At 44.3% G+C, this 22,635-nt stretch overlaps 1 protein-coding gene and 1 non-coding gene across 4 annotated transcripts in view; one reads left to right on the forward strand and one right to left on the reverse strand.

The window, feature by feature from the left end:
* SORCS1 (sortilin-related VPS10 domain containing receptor 1) overlaps window positions 1–22,635 on the forward strand; it is a 577,390-nt gene that overhangs the window by 518,535 nt on the left and 36,220 nt on the right. For all 3 annotated transcript variants that reach the window (XM_010859390.1, XM_010859389.1, XM_010859387.1), the window contains exons 19-21: window positions 2,648–2,834; window positions 14,026–14,159; window positions 16,523–16,646. In XM_010859390.1, the coding sequence (XP_010857692.1) occupies window positions 2,648–2,834; window positions 14,026–14,159; window positions 16,523–16,646 (445 nt within the window). The remainder of the gene's footprint in view (window positions 1–2,647; window positions 2,835–14,025; window positions 14,160–16,522; window positions 16,647–22,635) is intronic.
* TRNAW-CCA lies at window positions 20,902–20,974 on the reverse strand. Its single transcript has one exon. It is a non-coding gene; the product is annotated as a tRNA-Trp (tRNA).

The following is a 22,635-nucleotide window of genomic DNA, read 5'->3' on the forward strand; positions in this document are numbered from 1 at the left end:
TCTCCTCCTGCCCTCAATCTTTCCCAGCATCAGGGTCTTTTCAAATGAGTCAGTTCTTCGCATCAAGTGCCCAAAGTATTGGAGTTTCAGCTTCAACATCAGTCCTACCAATGAACACCCAGGACTGATCTCCTTTAGAATGGACTGGTTGGGTCTCCTTGCAGTCCAAGGGACTCTCAAGAGTCTTCTCCAACACCACAGTTCAAAAGCATCAATTCTTTGGTGCTTAGCTTTCTTCACAGTCCAATTCTCACATCCATACATGACCACTGGAAAAACCATAGCCTTGACTAGATGGACCTTCCATCCTCGTACCTGACCTTATACTCTCAAAGCCTGGCCCCTCTGCTCTAAAGGCAGCCCTATTGGTACACTAACCCAAACGCTGTGTAGCTCCCACCTTTCCCCTGTGATCCAGATAGAGGGCATTGTCAGCAGTGGAGAACCAGGAATGCTATCAGGCTGTCAGACAGTAGACATCCAGGCAGAACTTGGGAGGAGTTTCAAGTAACTGACAAGAGGTCTAAATCCAGATCCACAGGAGAGTGATGAACACCAGACAGAGAGACCAAGGCAAGGTAGACTCCATCTGAGACAGACAGAGCTGTACTTGCCCCAGTCATGTGTGTAGCTGCTGCTCAGCAGATACTGAAGTGGAATCAGCGGAGACACGAACCTCCCTTCTGTCTTCTTGCAATTGGTAACCCTACCTTATGGCCACTCTTATCTCTAGAAAGAACCCTGCAGCTTTCTTTCCCTCTCTGTCCCTCAACCTCTTTCTTTCTCAGAAACCATATTGCTAGTGTCATTCCATAGATAATCTGGTTAACCCTAGCTACTTCTGGTATTTCCCTGAGACACTTATCCCCGCCAAAATGTAGTAGATTTTAATGTGGGTTCTCCCTCCATGCCCATCCTAGGGTTGGCTAGCAACAGCTCTATTGAAAACCCAGAAAACATGGGAGGAAACTGACCAGAAGCAGAATGAGAAACTGGTCAGTCCAGTTTGGTTGTCCAAGTGAAGGACAAGTCAGCAAGCTTGGCTGACATTTGTATTTATTAGCGAAGGGAATTCAGGTAATTTTACAACCTCTGGGCTTGTGGTTTTCTGTTTTGGAATTTTGAATGGAGTTTCTTTTTTCCCACCCTAGGGGAGAATCTGTGCCCATGTACTTACAGAGGGTTAGCTGCCGTGTACACCCTTACACAATGCTTGGCTGGGCACAGATCTGAAGAGTAGGTCACATAGATTCAGAGGATTTGAACTGCTTTTCCTTTCACTGTGAATTAATCTTTTAAATGTCGACATTTTAAACTTGCCCTTTTCAAAAAATATGATACTGTATGAACCTTACTTAATCGAAAATACATTTCCAGTTCAAAGGTTTTTTATTTTCTTCCCCCACTCTGCCCCAAATGGAGAAAGCTAACAAAACAGATGCACGCGCGCGCACACACACACACACACACACAACTTGTTAAAGGATGTGTTATCTGTGAGGGATGCTGGGTGTTGTCAGTTTTTCTAAGAAACTTTGTTCTTTAAGAATCTCAACTAATTTCACAAGCTATTTTTTTTTAGCAGGTCTGGGATTTTATAAAGCAGAGTTTATCTTCTCCTGCCTACTTGTGGGAAATTTAGAAGCATATGACTTCAGTCAAGCTTTCAAAGGGATATAGCAGATCATTCATAGCTGCATTGTTTTACAGTCATTCATTTTGGTATCAAATTGTACAGGTTACTGATGACTCACATGTCTTCTATAATAACTCTTTGAGTTAAGATAGGAAGATACTAATATGCCCATTTCACAGGTTAGATAACTGAGACCAAAGGAGACTGCTTGACATATATGAGTCATCCAGCTGGTTAATGAAATGACAGGATTTGAGCCCAGAGGAGCTGTCAATGCTTAACCCACCTATAGTGAATGAAATGCAAGTCCAAGGAGATGGGTTCAAGTCCCAAGACTGCTGCAGTAACCTTGAACAAATGGTTAAACCTTCTTTCACTTCAGCTTCCTCATCTGTAGAGTGGACAAACATTGCCTGCTTTTTTCTCCAGACTGAGATTCCATAAAGTATAAAGTGAGATCATTTTGATAGTAGAAAACACTGAAGTATAAAAGAATTAGCCATCATTATCTTAAATGTCAATAATAATAGGGCTGAGTCCGGTGTCATGTAAAGTGTAAGGCAAGGTGCCCCCTGTCCTTTCTCCAACACAGTTAGGGAACCAGACACAAAGACAGAAATATGGGGATCCTGAACACATGGGAAGTGACCGTTGAGAGTGTCAGGTAGGCTAAATTTTTAAAACTGTATGTAAACCTTTTATTCATGTGATGATCAGACTGTAAACAAAGCCTTCAGAGGAAATGAATATCAAATTGGAGCTGATAATCAAACAATTTTCCAAACCTTAGAACTTTTGGGAATTGGTGCCTTTCAGGTTTGGAGAGTATCCTTCTTCGTAAACTCCTGTCTCCCAGGGAGTTTCACAGGGATCCTGTTACATAGACACAGGCTCCCAGCAGCAGGACAGAGTGGAGGCTTCCTTATCCCTGAGTTGGGGCTCTGATAAGCCTCAGCCCTGGAGAAGCAACAGCCACGCACTGACCCCCCTTCCTCTGGTATTGTCTTTCAGGGTGACGTTCAAAGGACACTCATCCAGGTGGACTTCGGGGATGGCATTGCAGTGTCTTATGTCAACCTCAGCTCCATGGAAGATGGGATCAAACACGTCTATCATAATGTGGGCATTTTCCGAGTGACCGTGCAGGTGGACAACAGTCTGGGGTCTGACAGCGCCGTCCTGTACTTACATGTAACTTGTATGTTATTACTGTTGTTGGTTTATGACATATCTTACATATTGTGTCCTTTGAAAAATATAACCCCAAATCAGGTATCTAGAAGAAGCCCCTTAGTTATTTTAGCAGGTGAGGAAAGGAGACTGAGAGAACCAAGTGCAGAGAGAGCAAGAAGAAACCAGGGCATGACTGAATGACCTGGGCTCTGGTTTGCTTCACACTGTTCTCTTGCACTGATTCTGCCTCTTTAGATGATTCTTAGAGATGATACTGCTTGTCTGTGCCGAGCCTGAACAACCTGCTGAGCTGGTTGATTTAATATGGGTTTTTGAGGGTTTTTTGGGTCAGAGATGTTTGAGAACAATCCAAATTATCACAAGTAATGGGATTTCTCCCCATCTGCTTATTCTTCTCTTTCCTTGTTTTATCTCACTAATAATAACATGTTAGACTTTTGTTCCTTTTTTTTTTTTTTAAGTACGTTTCCTAGATTTGCTCTGTGATGATTTGGTCTTAGAAAGTGGTGTAGAGCAAAAGAGGATAGACAGTGTAAAGGACGCTGCATTAAGAAGTAGTTTCAAAACGTGTTAAAGTTTTCTCCCCATTGAGGAATTCAGAGGGTTCCTAATGAAACAAAGGTAACTCCTAAGCTGTGTTTGGTAAAAAAGGTTTGCTGTGAATGCCTCTTATGCTAGGGTGTATGGTTGTCTCCAAAGAAGCATCAGTTCAGTTCAGTCTCTCAGTCACGTCTGACTCTTTGCGACCCCATGGACTGCAGCACGCCAGGCCTCCCTGTCCATCACCAACTCCCGGAGTTTACCCAAACTCATGTCCATTGAGTCGGTGATGCCATCCTATCATCTCATCCTCTGTCGTCCCCTTCTCCTCCTGCCTTCAAACTTTCCTAGCATCAGGGTCTTTTCAAATAAGTCAGCTCTTCGCATCAGGTGGCCAAAGTATTGAAATTTCAGCTTCACCATCAGTCCTTCCAATGAACACCCAAGACCGATCTCCTTTAGGATGGACTGGTTGAATCTCCTTGCAGTCCAAGGGACTCTCAAGAGTCTTCTCCAACACCACAGTTCAAAAGCATCAATTCTTCTGCACTCAGCTTTCTTTATAGCCCAACTCTCACATCCATACATGACCACTGGAAAAACCAAAGAGGCATAGGGGATCTACTTAGTTTGCTGGAGAAATGGCTTACTTTCAAATGAAAGTTAGACTCCATATGAATGGTCTTGTTCAAATTCCAAGTTCTAGGTCAGGAGTATTAAGGCTGGGTGGTATTCCATGCCTCTTACTTGGCCCTTGCCCACTGAAGCAAACTGGCTACACAAGGCACCAAGTAGACTCCCTGTGTTAAGCTTCTGTGGTCCAGAAGGAGGACAGGACTATTTCGAGGTCCCCAAGAGGTTGTTCGGTATGAGGTTCCCTGCTCTCTCAGTCATTCGTGATCCTCATCTCCTGTACACTCAAGACCCAAGTGCTTTGAAGAGACCCATCCATCCTTCTTTGAGTTTAAGCAGAGTTCTGCAAGATGCCGCCCATGCCAATGCCACCTCCCCCTTTCAGCTAATGTTTGTTAGGCTCTTACTATGTGCCAGGGTTTGTGCTAAACCTACTCTTTATGTGTTTTACCTTTCTTTTCAGAAAAACCCTATCAAGTAGGCACTCCTAGGAAGACTGTGTTACAAAGAACTGTGCACTTCAGAAAGCTTAAGTTGTCCATTCAGGTTGCAGACCTACTGTCTGTAGGGCCAGGCTTCAGACTCAGTTCTCCCTGCTTCTGGAATCCTAGCCCGTGGTCACTAGGTTATTATAGGTGCCAGCGTAGGCTGGGGGTCAGAGGTAGCCATCAGCCCTTATTCCCCTCCATGTCTTTGTACATCATCCTGGAGGAATGTGCACATGTAGGTTAGAGGCAGGGCATTTCTCCAGCTGTTCAACTACACAGGTTCAAGCTCCCTTCCTGTTGACTGCTGCTTCTGAGCTGTCCTAGACAGTCTTCCTGGAGTTGCTGCTTACTGAGAGGTAATCCTTCTCTATATTTCAGTATTTGTGGGGGCACAAGTGATAATATGCTAGAAGTAATCCTAAAATATTTAAAAGTGAAGTGAAAGTCGCTCAGTCATGTCCGACTCTTTGCAACTCCATGGACTATACAGTCCATGGAATTCTCCAGGCAAGAATACTGGAGTGGGTAGCCTTCCCCTTCTCCAGGGAATCTTCCCTACCCAGGTCTCCTGCATTGCAGGCAGATTCTTTACCAGCTAAGCCACCAGGGAAGCCCAAAATATTTTAAAACTACATCACAAACCTTGGTTAATAGTAACAAAAATAAATTGCCACACAATGACAGCTGAGAATGGTTGCCTACCTGGCAGTTATCATTCCACACAGCTTATTCTTTGAGGTTTTGTTAGAAATCTACTCTCCTGAAGAATCACAGTTATTATATTCCATGCTCCATATATGTATCAAACATCCCTGGACTCTAAGCATGTGTCAATTGTGATTTAAAATTCAGCAGCAGCTTGCCATCTCAGTTTCTCAGGGTCTCCCATAGTCAACCACAGCTCCCTGCCCTGATCTGCCCTGTGGACTCTTCATCACCCTACATACGGTCATATCGCATGAGGGAACCTCCCTCTCCCACTCTCTCCTGGGCTTACTGAATCCCGGGAAGGAAAAGAGCACGTTCACCTCTGCTCCAGATGAAGGGTTGCGGAGGCCAAGATTTCTGAAAGAAACGAGCTGTTTTGTTCACTTGCAATTTCTTTTCGTCTCATTAGGCTGATTGAATGGCTTGAGCGATTTGACCTCAACCTCAGTAGCAGATGATCTGTGATGGAAAGTGTTGTGTTCTGATTCTAATTTTATCAGACTCATCTTGGGTCGAGTGATTGAATAAGCAGGACTCATATCAGGGGACCCCCTTCTAAGCCTGGTCTTGGGGATAAAAATTAACTTTTATACTAACTGTATGGAAGCAGGATTACGTTTTAAGTTTCCGTTTTCTCACATATATTTAAAAACCACAACATGAGCAGTACCAGCAGGTTCTAACAGCTTTGCTAGGGCTTCTCTCCTAAAGGATCCGTTGTGTTTTACCATATGTATGAACATTTTTTAGGGCTTCCCAGGTGGCTCTGGAGGTAAAGAACCTGCCTGCCAATGCAGGAGACGTAAGAGACATGGGTATGATCCCTGTGCGGGAAGATTCCCCTGGAGGAGGGCATGGCAACCCACTCCACTATTCTTGCCTGGAGAATTCCATGGACAGAGGAGCCTGGTGGGCTATAGTCCATAGGACTGCAAAGATTTTTATACACTTAGAGCGACTTAGCATTCACACATGAACATCTTTGTTTATCTTCACACATCTACCATCTTGGGCAACATTTGGCCTTTCTTTCAGATGGTAAAAGCAAAGATTAGAGAAGAACTGTGATTTGACACTATTTTATACTAAGAGGAAGTCATGGTGAAATCATAATTGACTTCCATTCCCCCAAATCTGAAATGTGGAGGGTAGCATGGCGGTTTTGAGTGCCACAGTGACAGAAGGGATATATGGCTTTGTAGGAAAAACAGAAGCCGGTGCTGCACAAGCTGGCCCTTGTTAAGCAGAGATGCTGGCCTGAACTCCTGGCCAAGTCATGCGTTGCTTTGAAGCTAGTTTTTCTCCTCCATCACATAAGGAATGCACGTCTTATTTCCCGAAGGTTCTATCAAGCATCTTATGCTGTGCCCTGCCAACTGGCCAAGCTTGACTTTCCACTATGATGCAGCAGGTGCATCAGTACTTAGTGGGTTCTGAGCAAAAGCTCAGTTCAGCTCCCCTAGCCTGCCCTCCACCCCTCTCACCCAGTCCTCCTCCCCTGTACCTAGGGCTCTTCCTAAAAGCCGCACAGCCTCTCTTATACACACACTACCTCTTCTTTCCAGTTCAGAAATATGCTTTGATTCTAAATCAGAGGTTCTTTAGTACTGGTTTGCAAAGGTCATCAGAAGCAAGTGGAGATGATGTTCCTGCTGTAACGTAGGGCTGGGCGGCTCTCTGGGGGCAGCCGGGTAATCTGCTGTATCCTGACAGCCGAGAATCGCCTGGGGAATGCATTCGCTGTTCTCTGCTAGCTTGCGAACTAATGAGACCTGGGATGCAGCCAGGTTTGCCTTCAGCTCCAGGGGACTGAGAATTTAGAGGACATGTAGATTTCTGTTCAGAAAGCTGCCCTCTCTCAGCCAGTCTTGCATAAAAAAAAGAAAAAATCACTGAAGATTTTGCAAACTTGCAGAATAAGAGGTGGAAAAAAGGTGGGGGGGTTTCCGATACTTCCTGACCCTCTCTCCTCAACTACCCTGTTACCGAGATGTCCTTTACAGATATCTTTCTGTCCCCAGCTTAGGGTAAAGTGATCAGTTTCTTGAAAACCTTTGTAGCTTTGTTGTTATCACATGGTCCTTTTATTGGCCAGAGAATGTCAGACCGAGGCTTTGTAAGATGTGGTTAAGGAGCCTCCTGCCCTGTAATCAAATGATAAAAATGTAGTGCCCTGATCCCCTTCCTAGACCTACCGGACTAGAATTTCTGGAAGTATGGCGTCAATCTGAGAGCTAAATCCTGCACATTTGTATGAACAGATGATGATGTGTGTGTGTGTGTGTGTGCGTGTGTGTGTGTGTGTGTAAGTATGTATGTATATATATGCAAGAAGGAAGTTAAATGAACACACACGGACATTCTTCAGGGCCTAAAGTGCAGCTGCCTAAAGTGACATACTCTGCCTTCAACAGCTGAGTATGAGCCTCAAGCCCAGTGAAGTTTGAGATACTCTGTTATAGGATCTTATCTTTACAATTTGGATTTCTTTTGTTTTTTCTATTAGTTTTTTTTTTTTTTAATGTTTCAGATTTGGTTTAGTTGCTAAGTTGTGTCCCACTCTTGTCCCACAGATTGTAGCCCGCCAGGCTCCTCTGTCCGTGAGATTGCCCAGGCAAGAATACTGGAAAGGGTAGCCATTGCTTTCTCCAGGGAATCTTCCCAACCCAGGGATCGGACCTGTGTCTCCTGCATTGGCAGGCAGTTTCTTTCCCACTGAGCCACCAGGGAGGCCCAGCATTTCAGACAAACAGCAATATGACATGTAGATCTTCAGAACAAATGCTAGAAGCAGTTCAGAGTGATCATCACGTGTGCATGTGTGCACACGCGTGGAGGCGCGCACACACACACACACACACAAACACACACACAATCACTTGCACCTGTAGCACAGGAAGACCAAACAAGAGAAGAGAAGAGAAACACTCCTACACAATTTTCCCAGTTCTCCCAGCCACATTGAGATTCATAAGGAATAATACAGCGCCACCTGCTGTCCTTGCTGTGTATTGCATGCAGCTGTCCGAGGAAGCTGTATCCTTCAGCTTGTTCCGCTCTCAGCTGAGTGTGGCTAGCCAGCGGGAGGCTTCCAGGGGTTAGTTTCACTTCCAAGGTTCCGTTAGGGTAGATCCCTCTGTGCAGAAAAATGAGAATTGAAAGCTCGGCTTTGAAGCAACAGGAATCAGGTATATTAAACAGATAAAAAACAAGAGGACTTAGCTACCTGAGAGCTAAATTCCACACATCTGTATGAACAGATGATGTGTGTGTGTGTGTGTGTGTGTGCGTGCGTGCATGTGTGTGTATGTCTATATATACAAGATGAAAGTTATACAAACACACATGGGCATTCTTCAGCACCTAAAGTACCTGCTGAGTTTCCTGCTATCCTCATACCTGACAGGCCACCTCCTTCTCAAGGTCTGTGCCCTAGCCTTACCCTGAAGCTTCCCAAGGAGATACATGGTGCACGCATACATGTTATTCAGGTGACTGGCCAAATGGCATTGCTTCTGAGAGACTTTGCTTGACCACCCATCAAAAATAGCATGCTCTCACTAGGCCTGCTCCTTGCATTCACTGCCTCCCTCAACAACACATAAGCACCATCAAGGGCCAGGTGTCCCAGCACCTGGAGTAATGCCTGACACCCAGCACGCAGAAACTACTGAGTGAAGGGACGACCATATTTCAGGAGCAAGATTCAATTTGTCATTAAGAGGACACACAGACATTATCCTTATTTTGACCTTTGGGACTTTAAAAATTATTGAATGCTCAAGAGAGATCAAGATGAACCGTTTTAGGATGGAAATGGCTGGTCTCCCTGAGCTTGTCTAGTTCTCACATTCTAGCTGATTCATGTAACTCTGACTGGGGAGTCAGGAGGAGTGTTACAGAGGAGGGGACAGCTGCCATCAGCAAGGTGTGTAAGTAAGGTCCTCAGGTGGGACAGGGCACCTGCTGGAGCACATCACGTGATGAGGGATGGCAGGAGCCGTGCAATAAACAAGAGCCTGTGTAACAAGCATGTCCCGCTGTCTGCAGCATGTCTGAGTCATCAGTAAGTAGTGGGTCTTAATAGCTCTTTTGTTAACATGGGTCTTAGCAAGCATTTGTCAGCTGGCCCAGGCTCTGAACTTGAACTGTTTTGGTTCACACCCTGGAGTGAAGGAAGGTGACCTGCCTCTGTTAGTTCATCTCTGCATGGAGCTGATAATAGTGCCTACTTCATAAGATTATTATGAAGATTAAATGAGAACACGAAGTCGTTCACAGACTATGTGGTACACAGCCACCGCTCAGTAAATGTTACCCTTTTATTATTTCATTGAACAATTCTGACTTATGATCAACTACTTCTTATCATATGGCTTGTACACCAGAAAATTAGTTCTGTTCTCCTGGTCTCCCAGCCTCTAATCTATAAAGAGAGGAAAACACAGACGAAAGCAGAAACAGGAAATTATGTTTTTGTTCACTTTGTTGTTTAGTTGCTAAGTCGTGTCCAACTCTTTGATACCCTGTTTTGTTCAGTGACTCAGCCAATACCGCAACGCCTGCTATGTCTCAGGACCTGCACACATCTGTGTGTGTGTGCTCAGTCACTTAGTCATGTCCAGCTCTTTGCAGCCCCATGGACTACAGCCCACCAGACTCTTCTGTCCACGCAGCACACATCTCTGTGTGTGTGCTCAGTCACTTAGTCGTGCCCAACTCTTTGCAGCCCCATGGACTGTAGACTCCTCTGTCCATGCAATTTTCTATATATATAAAGATGAATACAAAGGACTTGTCCCTCCAAAAGTTTTCAGCCTGTGTTCTCTATCTCACAAACTTGAGATCTGTGTTAGCTATCTTAATATTATTATTATATAATGGAAATTTTCATTTTGAGCACGTGAGTAGCATCACTTTCTAGAAATATCACTCTCACAACTATGTGAGAAGGCACATAGTCATTGCTATACATTGCATGAATGTATAATGTATACTTATACATATGCAAGAAAGAACTTACACAAACACACATATACATCTTTCTGGGCCTTAAAGGCCAGTGTGCTCTATGTCCTGATTATCTCTGAGATCTCATTGTCTTCTACACTTTCCCTCCATTTATTTCTCCATTTCTCCCTATTCCTCCAACATGGAGATCCCCCTCCTCCTCTGAGTCTTTGTACTTGCTCTGAACTTGCCCTGGACCGTATGTTTTATTCTAAGTGATGGGGCCATCTGGGACTTGGTCTAGCTTATGTATTACTTTTTAAATCTTTATTTATTTAGTTGTGGCACATGGGATCTTTAGTTGTAGCACATAGGATCTTTAGTTGTAGCACATGGGGCTAGTTCCCCAACCAGGGATCAAACCTTGGCACCCTGCATTGGGAGTGTGGAGTCTTAGCCACTGGACCACCAGGGAAGTCCCCAGTTTATGTATTATTGAGGGAGGCAGGCTTTGACACACAGAGCAGGAGGGTGGATTAGAATGGGGAAAGGTTTAGTTAAGTTCACTTCAGTTCAGTTGCTCAGTCATGTCCGACTCTTTGTGACCTTATGCATTGCAGTACGCCAGGCCTCCCTGTCCATCACCAACTCCTGGAGTTTACTCAAACTCATGTCCTTTGAGTCAGTGATGTCATCCAAGCATCTCATCCTTTGTCATCCCCTTCTCCTCCTACCTTCAATCTTTCCCAGCATCAGGGTCTTTTCCAATGAGTTTGTTTTTCACATCAGGTGGCCAAAGTATTGGAGTTTCAGCTTCAGCATCAATCCTTCCAGTGAATATTTAGACTGATTTTCTGTAGGATGGACTGGCTGGATCTCCTTGCAGTCCAAGGGACTCTCAAGAGTCTTCTCCAACACCACAGTTCAAAAGTATCAATTCTTTGGCATTCAACTTTCTTTACAGTCCAACTATAAGGAAATGTATGACTACTGTAAAAACCATAGCTTTGACTAGACAGACCTTTGTTGGCAAAGTAATGTCTGCTTTTTAATATGCTATCCAGGTTGGTTGTAACTTTTCTTCTAAGGAGCAAGCGTCTTTTAATTTCATGGCTGCAGTCACCGTCTGCAGTGATTTAGGAACTCCAAAATATAAAGTCTGTCACTGTTTCCATTGCTTCCCCATCTATTTACCATGAAGTGATGGGACCAGATGCCATGATCTCAGTTTTCTGAATGTTGAGTTTTAAGCCAACTTTTTCACTCTCCTCTTTTACTTTCATCGAGAGGCTCTTTAGTTCTTCACTTTCTGCCATAAGGGTTGTGCCATCTGGATATCTGAAGTTATTGGTATTTCTCCTGGAAATCTTGATTCTAGCTTGTGCTTTATCCAGCCCAGCATTTCTCGTGATGTACTCTGCATATAAGTTAAATAAGCAGGGTGATAATATACAGCCTCAACATACTCTTTTCCTGATTTGGAACCAGTCTGTTGTTCCATGTCCAATTCTAACTGTTGCTTCCTGACCTGCATACAGATTTCTCAGAAGGCAGGCAGGTGGTCTGGTATTCCCATCTCTTTGAGAATTTTCCACAGTTTATTGTGATCCACACAGTCAAAGGTTTTGGCGTGGTCAATAAAGCAGAAGTAGATGTTTTTCTGAAACTCTCTTGCTTTTTTGATGAGCCAGCAGATGTTGGCAATTTGATCTCTGGTTCCTCTGCCTTTTCTAAATCCATCTTGAACATCTGGAAGTTCACAGTTCATGTACTGTTGAAGCCTGGCTTGGAGAATTTTGAGCATTACTTTTCTAGCATGTGAGATGAGTGCAATTCTGCGGTAGTTTGAGCATTCTTTGACATTGCCTTTCTTTGGGATTAGAATGAAAACTGACCTCTTCCAGTCCTGTGGCCACTGATGAGTATTTTGCTGGCATATTGAGTGCAGCACTTTCACAGCATCATCTTTTAGGATTCGAAATAGCTCAACTGGAATTCTATCACCTCCACTAGCTTTGTTCATAGTGATGCTTCCTAAGGCCCACTTGACTCTCATTCCATGATGTCTGGCTCTCCATGAGAAAGTTCTACTCCTTCAGGTGAGATGGGTGTATAGTGTATGAACGAGGACAGGATGCAAAGAGCTCTGAGAGAGAATTTATGAAACCAAATCAGTGGTTTCCTAAATGGATGTGGGCAGCAAAGAAATAAGGAATCAAGACTGACTTTCTCCTTCTGGGTTGCTCCCCTGGATTAACACTGGTGTTATTCATCAAGACTGGAGTATACAGAATGGTGGGGGGTAGGGGGAGGCAGTGTATTTCATAGGAATATCTGGCTGTTAATTGAGTCTGAGATCTTCCAAAGTGGTGCTAGTGATAAAGAACCTGCCTGCCAATGCAGGAGATGCAAGAGATGTGAGTTCAATCCCTGAGTCAGGAAGATCCCCTGGAGGAGGAAATGGCAACCCACTACAGTATTCTTGCCTGGAAAATTCCATGGACAGAGGAACCTGGCAGTTTACAGTCCTTAGGGCTTCAAAGAGTCGGACATGACTGAGCACAAATAAACAACTGAGTCTGGAGTCAAGAAGGTGGTTTTGGAGCCCTAAGCATGTGGTTCATAGTTGAAGGTCAGAGTGTGGATAGTATCCCTCAGCAGAAAAGAATATAGAGGGAGAAAGAGGTCAAGGACTTTAGAAAATCGTCATATGGTCAACTAGAAGAGGGGACAGTGATTAAAGGAGGCGCAAAGGCCTGAGTGCCACTTTCTTCTCCATCTCATGAATACAGGTGGTCGTGGTGGATTTTTGCCATGTTCCCCCCAAAGGAGAATGCATTTTGTCTGGTAACAGTGACTTGAGAAATTCAGGGGATCCTAGGGTAGGTCTCGGAGAAGGCAGTGGCACCCCACTCCAGTACTCCTGTCTGGAAAATCCCATGGACGGAGGAGCCTTGAAGGCTGTAGTCCATGGGGTCGCTGAGGGTCGGACACGACTGAGTGACTTCACTTTCACTTTTCACTTTCATGCATTGGAGAAGGAAATGGCAGCCCACTCCAGTGTTCTTGCCTGGAGAATCCCAGGGACGGGGAAGCCTGGTGGGCTACCGTCTATGGGGTCACACAGAGTCGGACACGACTGAAGTGACTTAGCAGCAGCAGCAGCAGGGTAGGTCTAGTGGTTCTCCAAGAAAAAGATGCTGTTATCTTTGTGGGTTTGTACATCTGACTAAAGTTTCTGGTCCATTGGGCCTCCATAGGTAGAATCATCCTACTTTTCAGCTGAGTGCATTCTGAGAACCTGAGGCCTACAAAACTCTCTCTCTGCCCCCTCATGCCTGTCTTTGTCCTGGACAGGCTCAGCTCAGCCCTGTGCTTACCTAACCAGGAGGCTACAGACACTCACACAAACACAGTTATTCACAAACATACACATTTACATCTTTAAAATCCAATAAAGATACAAAACAATTACATGTAGAAAGTTTTGGGGATTTGTATAATAGCCATCCCCAGCCCCCACCCAACATGGATTCTGGGAGGTTTCTTGGAAACACTTTGCATCTCCCTGTGAAATCTCATATTATTCCTTTTCCTTTAAGGACTTCATCAGTTACTTGTAACAGTTTAAGCTTTTACACAGAAATAACTCAGGATTTGGACCTGGAAGAAAGATCTGTAAATGGAAAGGATGGAGACACAATTGTTCTCAATATATTCCTTTCCCCCAGAGTAGGGGTGGCGCCTGAGCACGTCCGTCCAGGAACATGACTGATGTTTTGGAGGCTTCTGGAAGGATTGTGAATTCAGAGCAGGGAAGGCAAAGCAGAGAGAGCTCTTCCCTCTCCATGCCTCCCCTCTCCTCTTGTGCCTCAGGTCCCCTGGAGCATGTTCACCTGTCTCTTCCCTTTGTCACGACGAAGAACAAAGAGGTCAACGCCACCGCCGTGCTGTGGCCCAGCCAAGTGGGCACCCTCACTTATGTGTGGTGGTACGGGAACAACACTGAGGTGAGTCGGCTTTCCATGCAGGGTCTGTGTGGCTCCTCTTGAAGCAATAAAGGGAAAGACATGACTTATCCTAACTCAAGAGTCCAGGAGTTGTGGCAACCTCAGGAATGGCAGGCTCTGAGTGCCCCAGTCATCCCTTCAGTATGTCTGTCTCTCTCAGTCTACACCCCTCCCTCTTACCCCTGCCTTCCTGTGAGTCAGGGTTCTTCTCCACATGGGCTTTACTCTGCAGTGACCCTCAGCAGCAACGCTGAGCTTTATGTTGTTGTCACAGCTCAGTGGAGCAAATGAGCCATCTTTCCCAAAATTCTAACTGGAGTCCTGGAACAGAGTAATAATACCGGCCATGCCTTGATCATGGTGCTCGTGGCAGAAACAGAGCTGTTCAAATCAACCTTCCTAGATCCGTCTAGACCAAGAGACGGGAGGGAATGGCCCTCGAAAGAAGAGAACAGTGGACACCAGACAGACAAGAGCCACAGATGTCTGTGCAGCCCGCCCCTCGCCCTTTGTTCTCTATTCTTGATCAGACATGGCCCCCCCGCCCTATGGCCCCTCCACCCCATAACTCCCCAGCCTGGATCAGAAACGACCCCTTCTTTAGCTCAGCTTCCTGCTTTATGTTTCCTCCAAACACTCCCTGTGATCTAAAGTCAGCAGCAAGTTCAAAATCAGTGGAGACCTTAGATCTCATGTACCCCGAGTCCTTTGTTTTACCGATGAGAAAAGTGAGGACACAGATGAAGTGGCTTCTTCCAGTCTCACTCAGCTACTTCATGCAGATCCATGGCCTTTCTCATGCCTGCCTGGGTTTTTCTTCCCCGCACACCAGGCTGCATGCTCTGATGCAGTTTGGAACTCCTTCCATCCTCAGAAATTAAAATTTGCTTGCAAATGTCAGTGAAGGCAGTAGAACTGAAGCCTGGCATCATCTTCCCTAGAGGACCCCGGACCAATGGCTCTGAATGGAGAGCTTCATCTTCTTCCAGCAGAGGTGCCGTTGCTTATAACTTTGCTCTTCAAATTCAATGCATCTTGTGTGAATACAAATCTCTTTCTACCCCAGAGCTGAGTGTTGGCTTTAACTGGAGCCATAATTTCACACAAGCCCAGGGAGGAAACCTCTCCTGACACCAGACCTGCTGTGTGGCTGACAGTCAAAGGAATCTCTCACCTCTCCTGCTGACATAAATCAGCTGAAAAGAAGCCCTTTTTTATTTCTTCTGAAACTGTACATGCAAATTGGTCCAGATTGGGCCCACTATCCGCAGGAGAAGAGAAATCTGTGTTACTTGCTTGAATGCTAGTACTAGGAGGTGAAACTTTTAAATAACTTATTTGCTGCTGCTGCTTTTTTTAAGCTTTTAGCAGAAAACTAAATTCTCAACAGATTCTATTAAGCAGACTTCTTATGCTGGGCTTTAGTCTACCTTCTGCTACACAGGGAGTTAAAGAAATTTTGATTTTTGAATTAATTAAAGAAAAGACAGGAATGAACTGTTTGTGGGGAGTGAGTGGAGGGAGGTCAGGAGGCTAATAATCCTTTCCCCAGGACCCTGGTGTCCAGTTGCATTACAGGAGCTGATCCAAATCTTTTTTTTTTTTTCTAATTTATTTTATTTTATTTTTAAACTTTACATAATTGTATTAGTTTTGCCAAATATCAAAATGAACCCATCACAGGTATACATGTGCTCCCCATCCTGAACCCTCCTCCCTCCTCCCTCCCCATACCATCCCTCTGGGTCCAAATCTTTTTTTTTGAATCCTCAAACCACGATCCAATTAGTACCTGTTTCTATAGCAGCTCCTTCCAGGAAATTGCTGATGGGGCTTCTCAGAGCAAACCAAGCCACACAAGGCCAAAACCCGTCTACCTAGTGTTGTTTTGGTGTCCACGGTCGCCGCGTTCCATTGTAATTTTATGTAAGCAGCGCCCCCTGGAGAGAAGCACTGGCAGCTTATACACTTTCAGTGACTGGCTTAAATCTGGATTCATATGAGCCCCTTCTTTTGGCCTGATTTTAGTGTTGCCTTGGATTAAGGGATCTGCTTGATGAGTAGGTTATCAACAGAGAGACACCCCACCAGCAGGCAAGGCCTAATGATCTCCCCAGTCCTGAGTCAGGACTGTAGCAGAAGAGAGGCGTCAGATTCAGGAATGAGTAGAGTTTCTTCTCTGGTAGTCCCTTTCTGGACTGGACTCGAGGTAATAGGGAGGCATAGGTGGAGTCAGGCACACAGGGGCTGCCCCGGAAAGAGCCTCCGCTAATTTAAGGAGCTTGTTGGTGGTTCAGAGTTGGTGCCTATCTTGGGTGTAACTGAAAATCTCTCCCCTCACTCTATGTCCTCATTTGCTTTAGCCCCTGATCACCTTGGAGGGAAGCATAGCATTCAAGTTTACTTCTGAAGGGATGAACACCATCACAGTGCAGGTCTCAGCTGGGAATGCCATCCTGCAAGACACGAAGACCATCGCGGTATACGGTGAGTGGTCATCTGCTGATCCATCACCGTCTGCATCTATCACTCAGATGAGATGGTTTGGTACCTTGGCACCAGACGCCGTGCTGTCTTATGAATCTACCCAGAGAACAGACGGTAGTGGTTGAGAAAGACCTGGGTCAAGTCTCATCTCCTCTTTTGAGGAAGGTGTGGTTCACCAGCAAAGTAGGGATCACAAAACCCCAAGACGATTTGTTGTCTTTTTTTTTTTTTGGAACTGGCTCTGGTGCCATAGAGTAACTGTGCACTCAACTACCTTAGGTACAGAAGAGTGAATTTCATTATGTGGAAGGCTGATTCACTCCATTTGATATTTTTGTGATGTTTACAGATTTAAAACCCGTTATAAAAGAAAATGGTTAATATTGAATCTTTATTTTTTTAAGTTCAAACTCAGAGTCTTGATCATTAAGAAGAATCTGCCAATGTCTAAATGCTCTGAAAATCTCTTCCACAAATATGTATCATTTAAAAATCACTCTACTGGTTTAAAAGCAAGGGAGGGGTCATAACAAGCACATGCAGTGCATCATCGTGGACAGAATATTGGTTTGAACAAACAGCTGTACAGAACACTCTTGTCATCAGTTGGGGAAACTGATGTGGTCAGGGTATCGCATGGAATGAAAATTTACTGAAATGGAAAGGTGGGATCCTTGATGGAAAATGATATTTAAAAAAAACAGTTTATACAAATTGATTTCATTTTGGTAATTTTAATTTTTTTCTACAGAAAGATAGTCAGATGGATCTGCACTAAGTGCTTTAGTAGATGGTAAAAATATGAACTTTTATTGTTAATATGAAAACGGTACTAATGCATCCCAGAAAATCAAAATTTAAAGAGCAGGAATTTAAAAGGAAATAGGGAAATAAATGCTGTGCAGAGAGAACAAAAGGGAGGATCAAGCGAGGGAGGGAAAGGGAGATGAGAGACTGAAAGAGATAAAGAGACCGAGACAGAGACACATGAGCTCCTGGTCCAAGTGACATCAATTGCCCCAGTTCTAGAATTGATTGATTCTAATGCAGGTCCTGTTTCATGGTCCAAGTGACATCAATTGCCCCAGTTCTAGAATTGATTGATTCTAATGCAGGTCCTGTTTCATGGTCCAAGTGACATCAATTGCCCCAGTTCTAGAATTGATTGATTCTAATGCAGGTCCTGTTTCATGGTCCAAGTGACATCAATTGCCCCAGTTCTAGAATTGATTGATTCTAATGCAGGTCCTGTTTCATGGTCCAAGTGACATCAATTGCCCCAGTTCTAGAATTGATTGATTCTAATGCAGGTCCTGTTTCATGGTCCAAGTGACATCAATTGCCCCAGTTCTAGAATTGATTGATTCTAATGCAGGTCCTGTTTCATGGTCCAAGTGACATCAATTGCCCCAGTTCTAGAATTGATTGATTCTAATGCAGGTCCTGTTTCATGGTCCAAGTGACATCAATTGCCCCAGTTCTAGAATTGATTGATTCTAATGCAGGTCCTGTTTTCATTTCTCATTTTGCCAACTTGACCTTCAAATTCAGAAAGCAGTTTGTAAGCAACTTTGAACACGTCTGAGGACACTGTTCTCCTCGCATGGATGCGTGTTAGATTTCATAGTGTTTCCTCCCTCCCCCAGCCTCTGAAGAGGTTTGAGCAGCCTCAGTATTAAGTGAAAGTTAACCAGGGTTGTGGTTTGCCTCCAAGGTCCCATCAGTGAGGAGACCTCTTAGCCGAGTGGCCCAAAGAGAGGAGAGCTTGTGTTTCTCTTTCCTCTCCATCTCCTTTCTATGCTATAGGAATGTATCTGGTTGGTAGCTGATCTGATTACCTCATTTTTTTCAGAGAGGTAATTAACTTGATCCAGCTAGTAAGTGACGGAGCTGGGCTTCCAACCATCAAGACCTAGGGTCCAGTGCTCTGAAATTACCCTGTTGGCTAGCTCTCATTCTTTTCTATCCAATGCTTTCTTTCTTTCCTCCCTCCCTCCAGGATGTCACTAATGGGCACTGACCCATTAGTCCAACGGCTACCTCCTCATTAGAACCACAGACCGAACTTGGACTTCTCTGGTCCAACCCGTTAGTACAGCGTTAGGAAATTGTGGTACCCAGATGGAAAGTTACTGTCTTAAAGTCATTCCCCTATTCAGTAACAGGTTGAATAATAATGATGATGGTTGGTAGTGATAGAAATTAACATTGATGCATCTTTTACTGGTGTTTATTCTAAGCATTGGATGTATATGATCTGTTTTATTGAATCCTATGAGCAGGCTTATCAGAAATATGATCATCCCTCTTTTACAGTGAAAAAATATAAGTATAATAGCCAGAGCATAAGAATTCTGAATCTAGAGAGAATATTTCTCTTGATGACTACCTTCTATCCCTTGCTATGCTTAGTTCTTCCTCTTCCTAAAAATCCCTTGAAAAGCATCATTCCAGAGTGGGTCATTCACCATCAAATGGGTTCTTTTCATTAAAAGGGATCCCTTGACTAAAAGCTTGAACAGGGAAAGTGCTCCCTGCTTCCTGTAGCCAAATTCCTGAGTTTTTCGGCATCCTTAATCATCTTTGGTCAGATGGGTTGTCCAGGGTTTCACATGTATAACTAGAAAATTCTAATGGCATGTGTGACCTATTAAAAGCAAATTGCATCACAGGAAATTAAATAGGCAAGACTGAACTGGACAGAAACAAAAGGCAGGGAGAGTTTTAAACTCTAGGATAAGCTAGCAGAAAGTGCTAGAGGACTCAGGGGAATTGGATTACCTCTGTGATTAGAACACAAGGGTTTACTTAGGAAACTTGGTTCCTACCCTCCCAGAGGTGGGGCACTTTCTTAATGATACCATTTCAAAGATGGTTCCTAGGTCCTTGAGAAAGGCATTCCTGGTTGCAGAAGATTTACATCTCAAAAGTTCACAGAAAGAATTTATAATAGCAAGTTTCTAAAAGAAATGCTCCAAGAAAGGGGAGGTCAGAGTCTGAAGTCTGGAAGAAACCTGTTCAAGCATAATTAAGCTTTGGGGAAATTTAAGATCATTATGGTCAGACTGAAGGAGGTGTCATATTTGGGAAGCTAGCAGAGGAAAGATTGCCTACCTAAAGACATACAGTAGACTGTAGGAAAGAAAATTTAGTTTGCATGGTTTTCCTTCCTTTGCTTCAGGGCTCAAGTTTGCCCTTAAATACAACAAAGAAAATGTAAATGTGTAGAATTCATCTCTCTCAGCAGCTGCAAAAAATACATATATTATTGACGTTTACCCTTTTCAGTCCTCCCACACGCATCCCCTATTTGTTGAATAAACTTAAAGATAACATTTCTCTGCCCTGCTGTTTAGCATGTGAAGTAATTACAGAGGGAGCTGCAACATGTTTCTCATCTGTGTCTCTTTATTAAGATAAATATCTTCTTTTGAGATGAAGTCTCCACAGTTTGGTTAAGAGGTTCGAGGAAAGTGAAAATGACAAACACGTACATCTTCAAAGGGAAATGTTAGGACCCAGCGGGTCATTCCTTGGCACTGCCATTTCCCATGCTGCTAATTAATATGCATTTCCTTCTTCTCCATCAGAAGTGAAGTGGGAATGTTCACCTTGGTGACCAGTGACTCAAAATACTCAAACTTTGAAAAATACATCTTTGGAATAAGCTGACTGCCTTAAATGCAGTCCTGATCATGTGCAGGTCTTCAATGCCTGCTCCTGAGAAGTCGTTAGCAGTGTTAGGAAATGCACATGTGGGTTTTTGAGTTTCCTAAATGTGTCTTTGGTGTTGCCGGTATTGCTGAGCCCCTCCTGAAATATAAGAACATGCTTAAAACAGGAAAGAAATGTTTGTTGAATAATAAAGGCATAAACTACAGAGAGCCGCCACTGATGTTCATGCCTTCATTTATTCAACAAAAATGTATTAATTAAGTGACTCCTGGCCACTGAAAACCTACCATGGACTGGGCACTGTCCCAAAGGGCCGGAAACACTGTGCCCCCATCCTCACTGAACTAATATTCCTGTGTGGGAGACAGACAACAAAAACATTTATTTATTTAAAGCTTTTTTTGGAATTGATTTACAGTATTGTGTTAGTTTCAGGTGTGAAAGTGAAAGAAAGTGAAGTTGCTCAGTCATGTCTTACTCTTTGTGATCCCATGGACTGTAGCCTACCAGGCGTCTCCATCCATGGGATTTCTCCAGGCAAGAATACTGGAGTTGGTTACCGTTTCCTTCTCCAGGGGATCTTCCCGACGCAGGGATCGAACCTGGGTCTCCTGCATTGGAGGCAGACGCTGTAACCTCTGAGCCACCAGGGAAGCCCAGTTTCAGGTGTACAGCAAAGTGAATCAGTTATACACATGCACGAAAGTGAAGTCGAGTCCGACTCTTTGCAACCCCATGGATTGTAGCCCACCAGGCTCCTCAGTCCATGGGATTGTCCAGGCAAGAGTACTGGAGTGGGTTGCTATTTCCTTCTCCAGGGGATATTCCCAACCCAGGGATCAAACCCGGGTCTCTTGCATTGTAGACAGACGCCTTTACCGTCTGAGCCACCAGGGAAGCCCATACATATGCATAAATCCACTCTTTTTTCAGTTCTTTTCCCATATAGGCCATTACAGAGTATTGAGTAGAGTCCCTGTGCTATACAGTAGGTTATTATTAGTTATCTATTTTATATACAGTAGTGTGTGTATGTCAGTCCCCATATCCCAATTTGTCCCTCTCCCCTTATCCCCCCAAACAAAATAATTTTAACAGTAAGAAGTTTGGCGGAGACAAATAGGGTCACAGGATGAAAGGTGTTAGCACTGGTTAAAGGGAGGATATCTGAGGTTGCTGGAGGGAAGGGCTCCTCCCAGGAGAGACTGAAGGCTGAAAAGGAGCTGAGCAGGCTATCATCTGGGGAAGTAGAGGCATGGTAATGTGGGAAGAAATTTAGCAGCCTGAGGAACATGGGGAAGGATGGCGTCATGGATTGCAGGGCAGCCCGTAGGACATGTGGCAGGAGACAGTTGTTGCTGGTTTGTGTGGCACTATGAAGGCCATGATATGAATCTGACTTTATTCTAAGTGCAGTGTGGAACCTCCCACAGATTTCAGGGGAGCAGTGTGATCTGAGTAGATTGTGTGATAAGACCCCCTCAGGGCTGTGCTCTGAAACGCATCACCATGTTAGGACCAAGGCTGCACCATCCAGCCAGTGATGACAGAATGCAGTAGGAATACGAAGGTGAACCCATTCCTGGGACACAGGGCTCCTCTGGCTGACTTCAGCTCACAGATCTCCCATTAGTGTCGCTGAACCTTCCTCCCTCTCTTGCACTGTGTCATATATGCAGCATGGTCTGATGGTGCTCCAAGATCCTCTGGTTTCCTCCCCATATTCTGTTAAAGACAATTCTCACAAAATCATCACCTTTATAATTTCATCTACTTTCTGGGGGACCAAGATTAACTCAGAGGCTACTGTGACAACTAGCAAAATCCTTGAAATAAAGAGTTGGAAATTCCTTTCAATGAAATTCCCATGCAAATAAAATTTAGCAATAGAGTGACTATGATGAATTTTATAATTGTATAATCATATAATATGATTATTATATAATGGTAATGTGTGTGTGTGGAAAGTATGTGCAGAGCACAACTGTGCCATAAAAAAGAAAAGTAAAATGTGGTGGGCAGAGTATTAAGTCAGTGAGGACTCAAACTAGAGCTTGAGTGCTGCATGCGTGGAAGGTGGGAAGAGGGGACCATTCTGGGAAAGGGGCCGTGTGTTCAAAGGCCCAGGGGCAGAAACCCGTGATGCAGTCAGAGTGCTCCAGGAGCACAAGGGCTAGACTGGGGACAGTGCATAAAGCTGTGGAGTGAAGCATGGGTCACAGACTAAAGCTTTGGCCTGGAAAAGGAGCTCGGAGGTAAGAGGGATGGGATGTTGACCTTGCCTTCTAGTAAGGTCTCTCTGGTGAGTGTGGAG

Source organism: Bison bison, unplaced genomic scaffold (genome assembly GCF_000754665.1).
Source record: "Bison bison bison isolate TAMUID 2011002044 unplaced genomic scaffold, Bison_UMD1.0 scf7180017864456, whole genome shotgun sequence".
NCBI classification, from domain to species: Eukaryota; Metazoa; Chordata; class Mammalia; order Artiodactyla; family Bovidae; genus Bison; species Bison bison.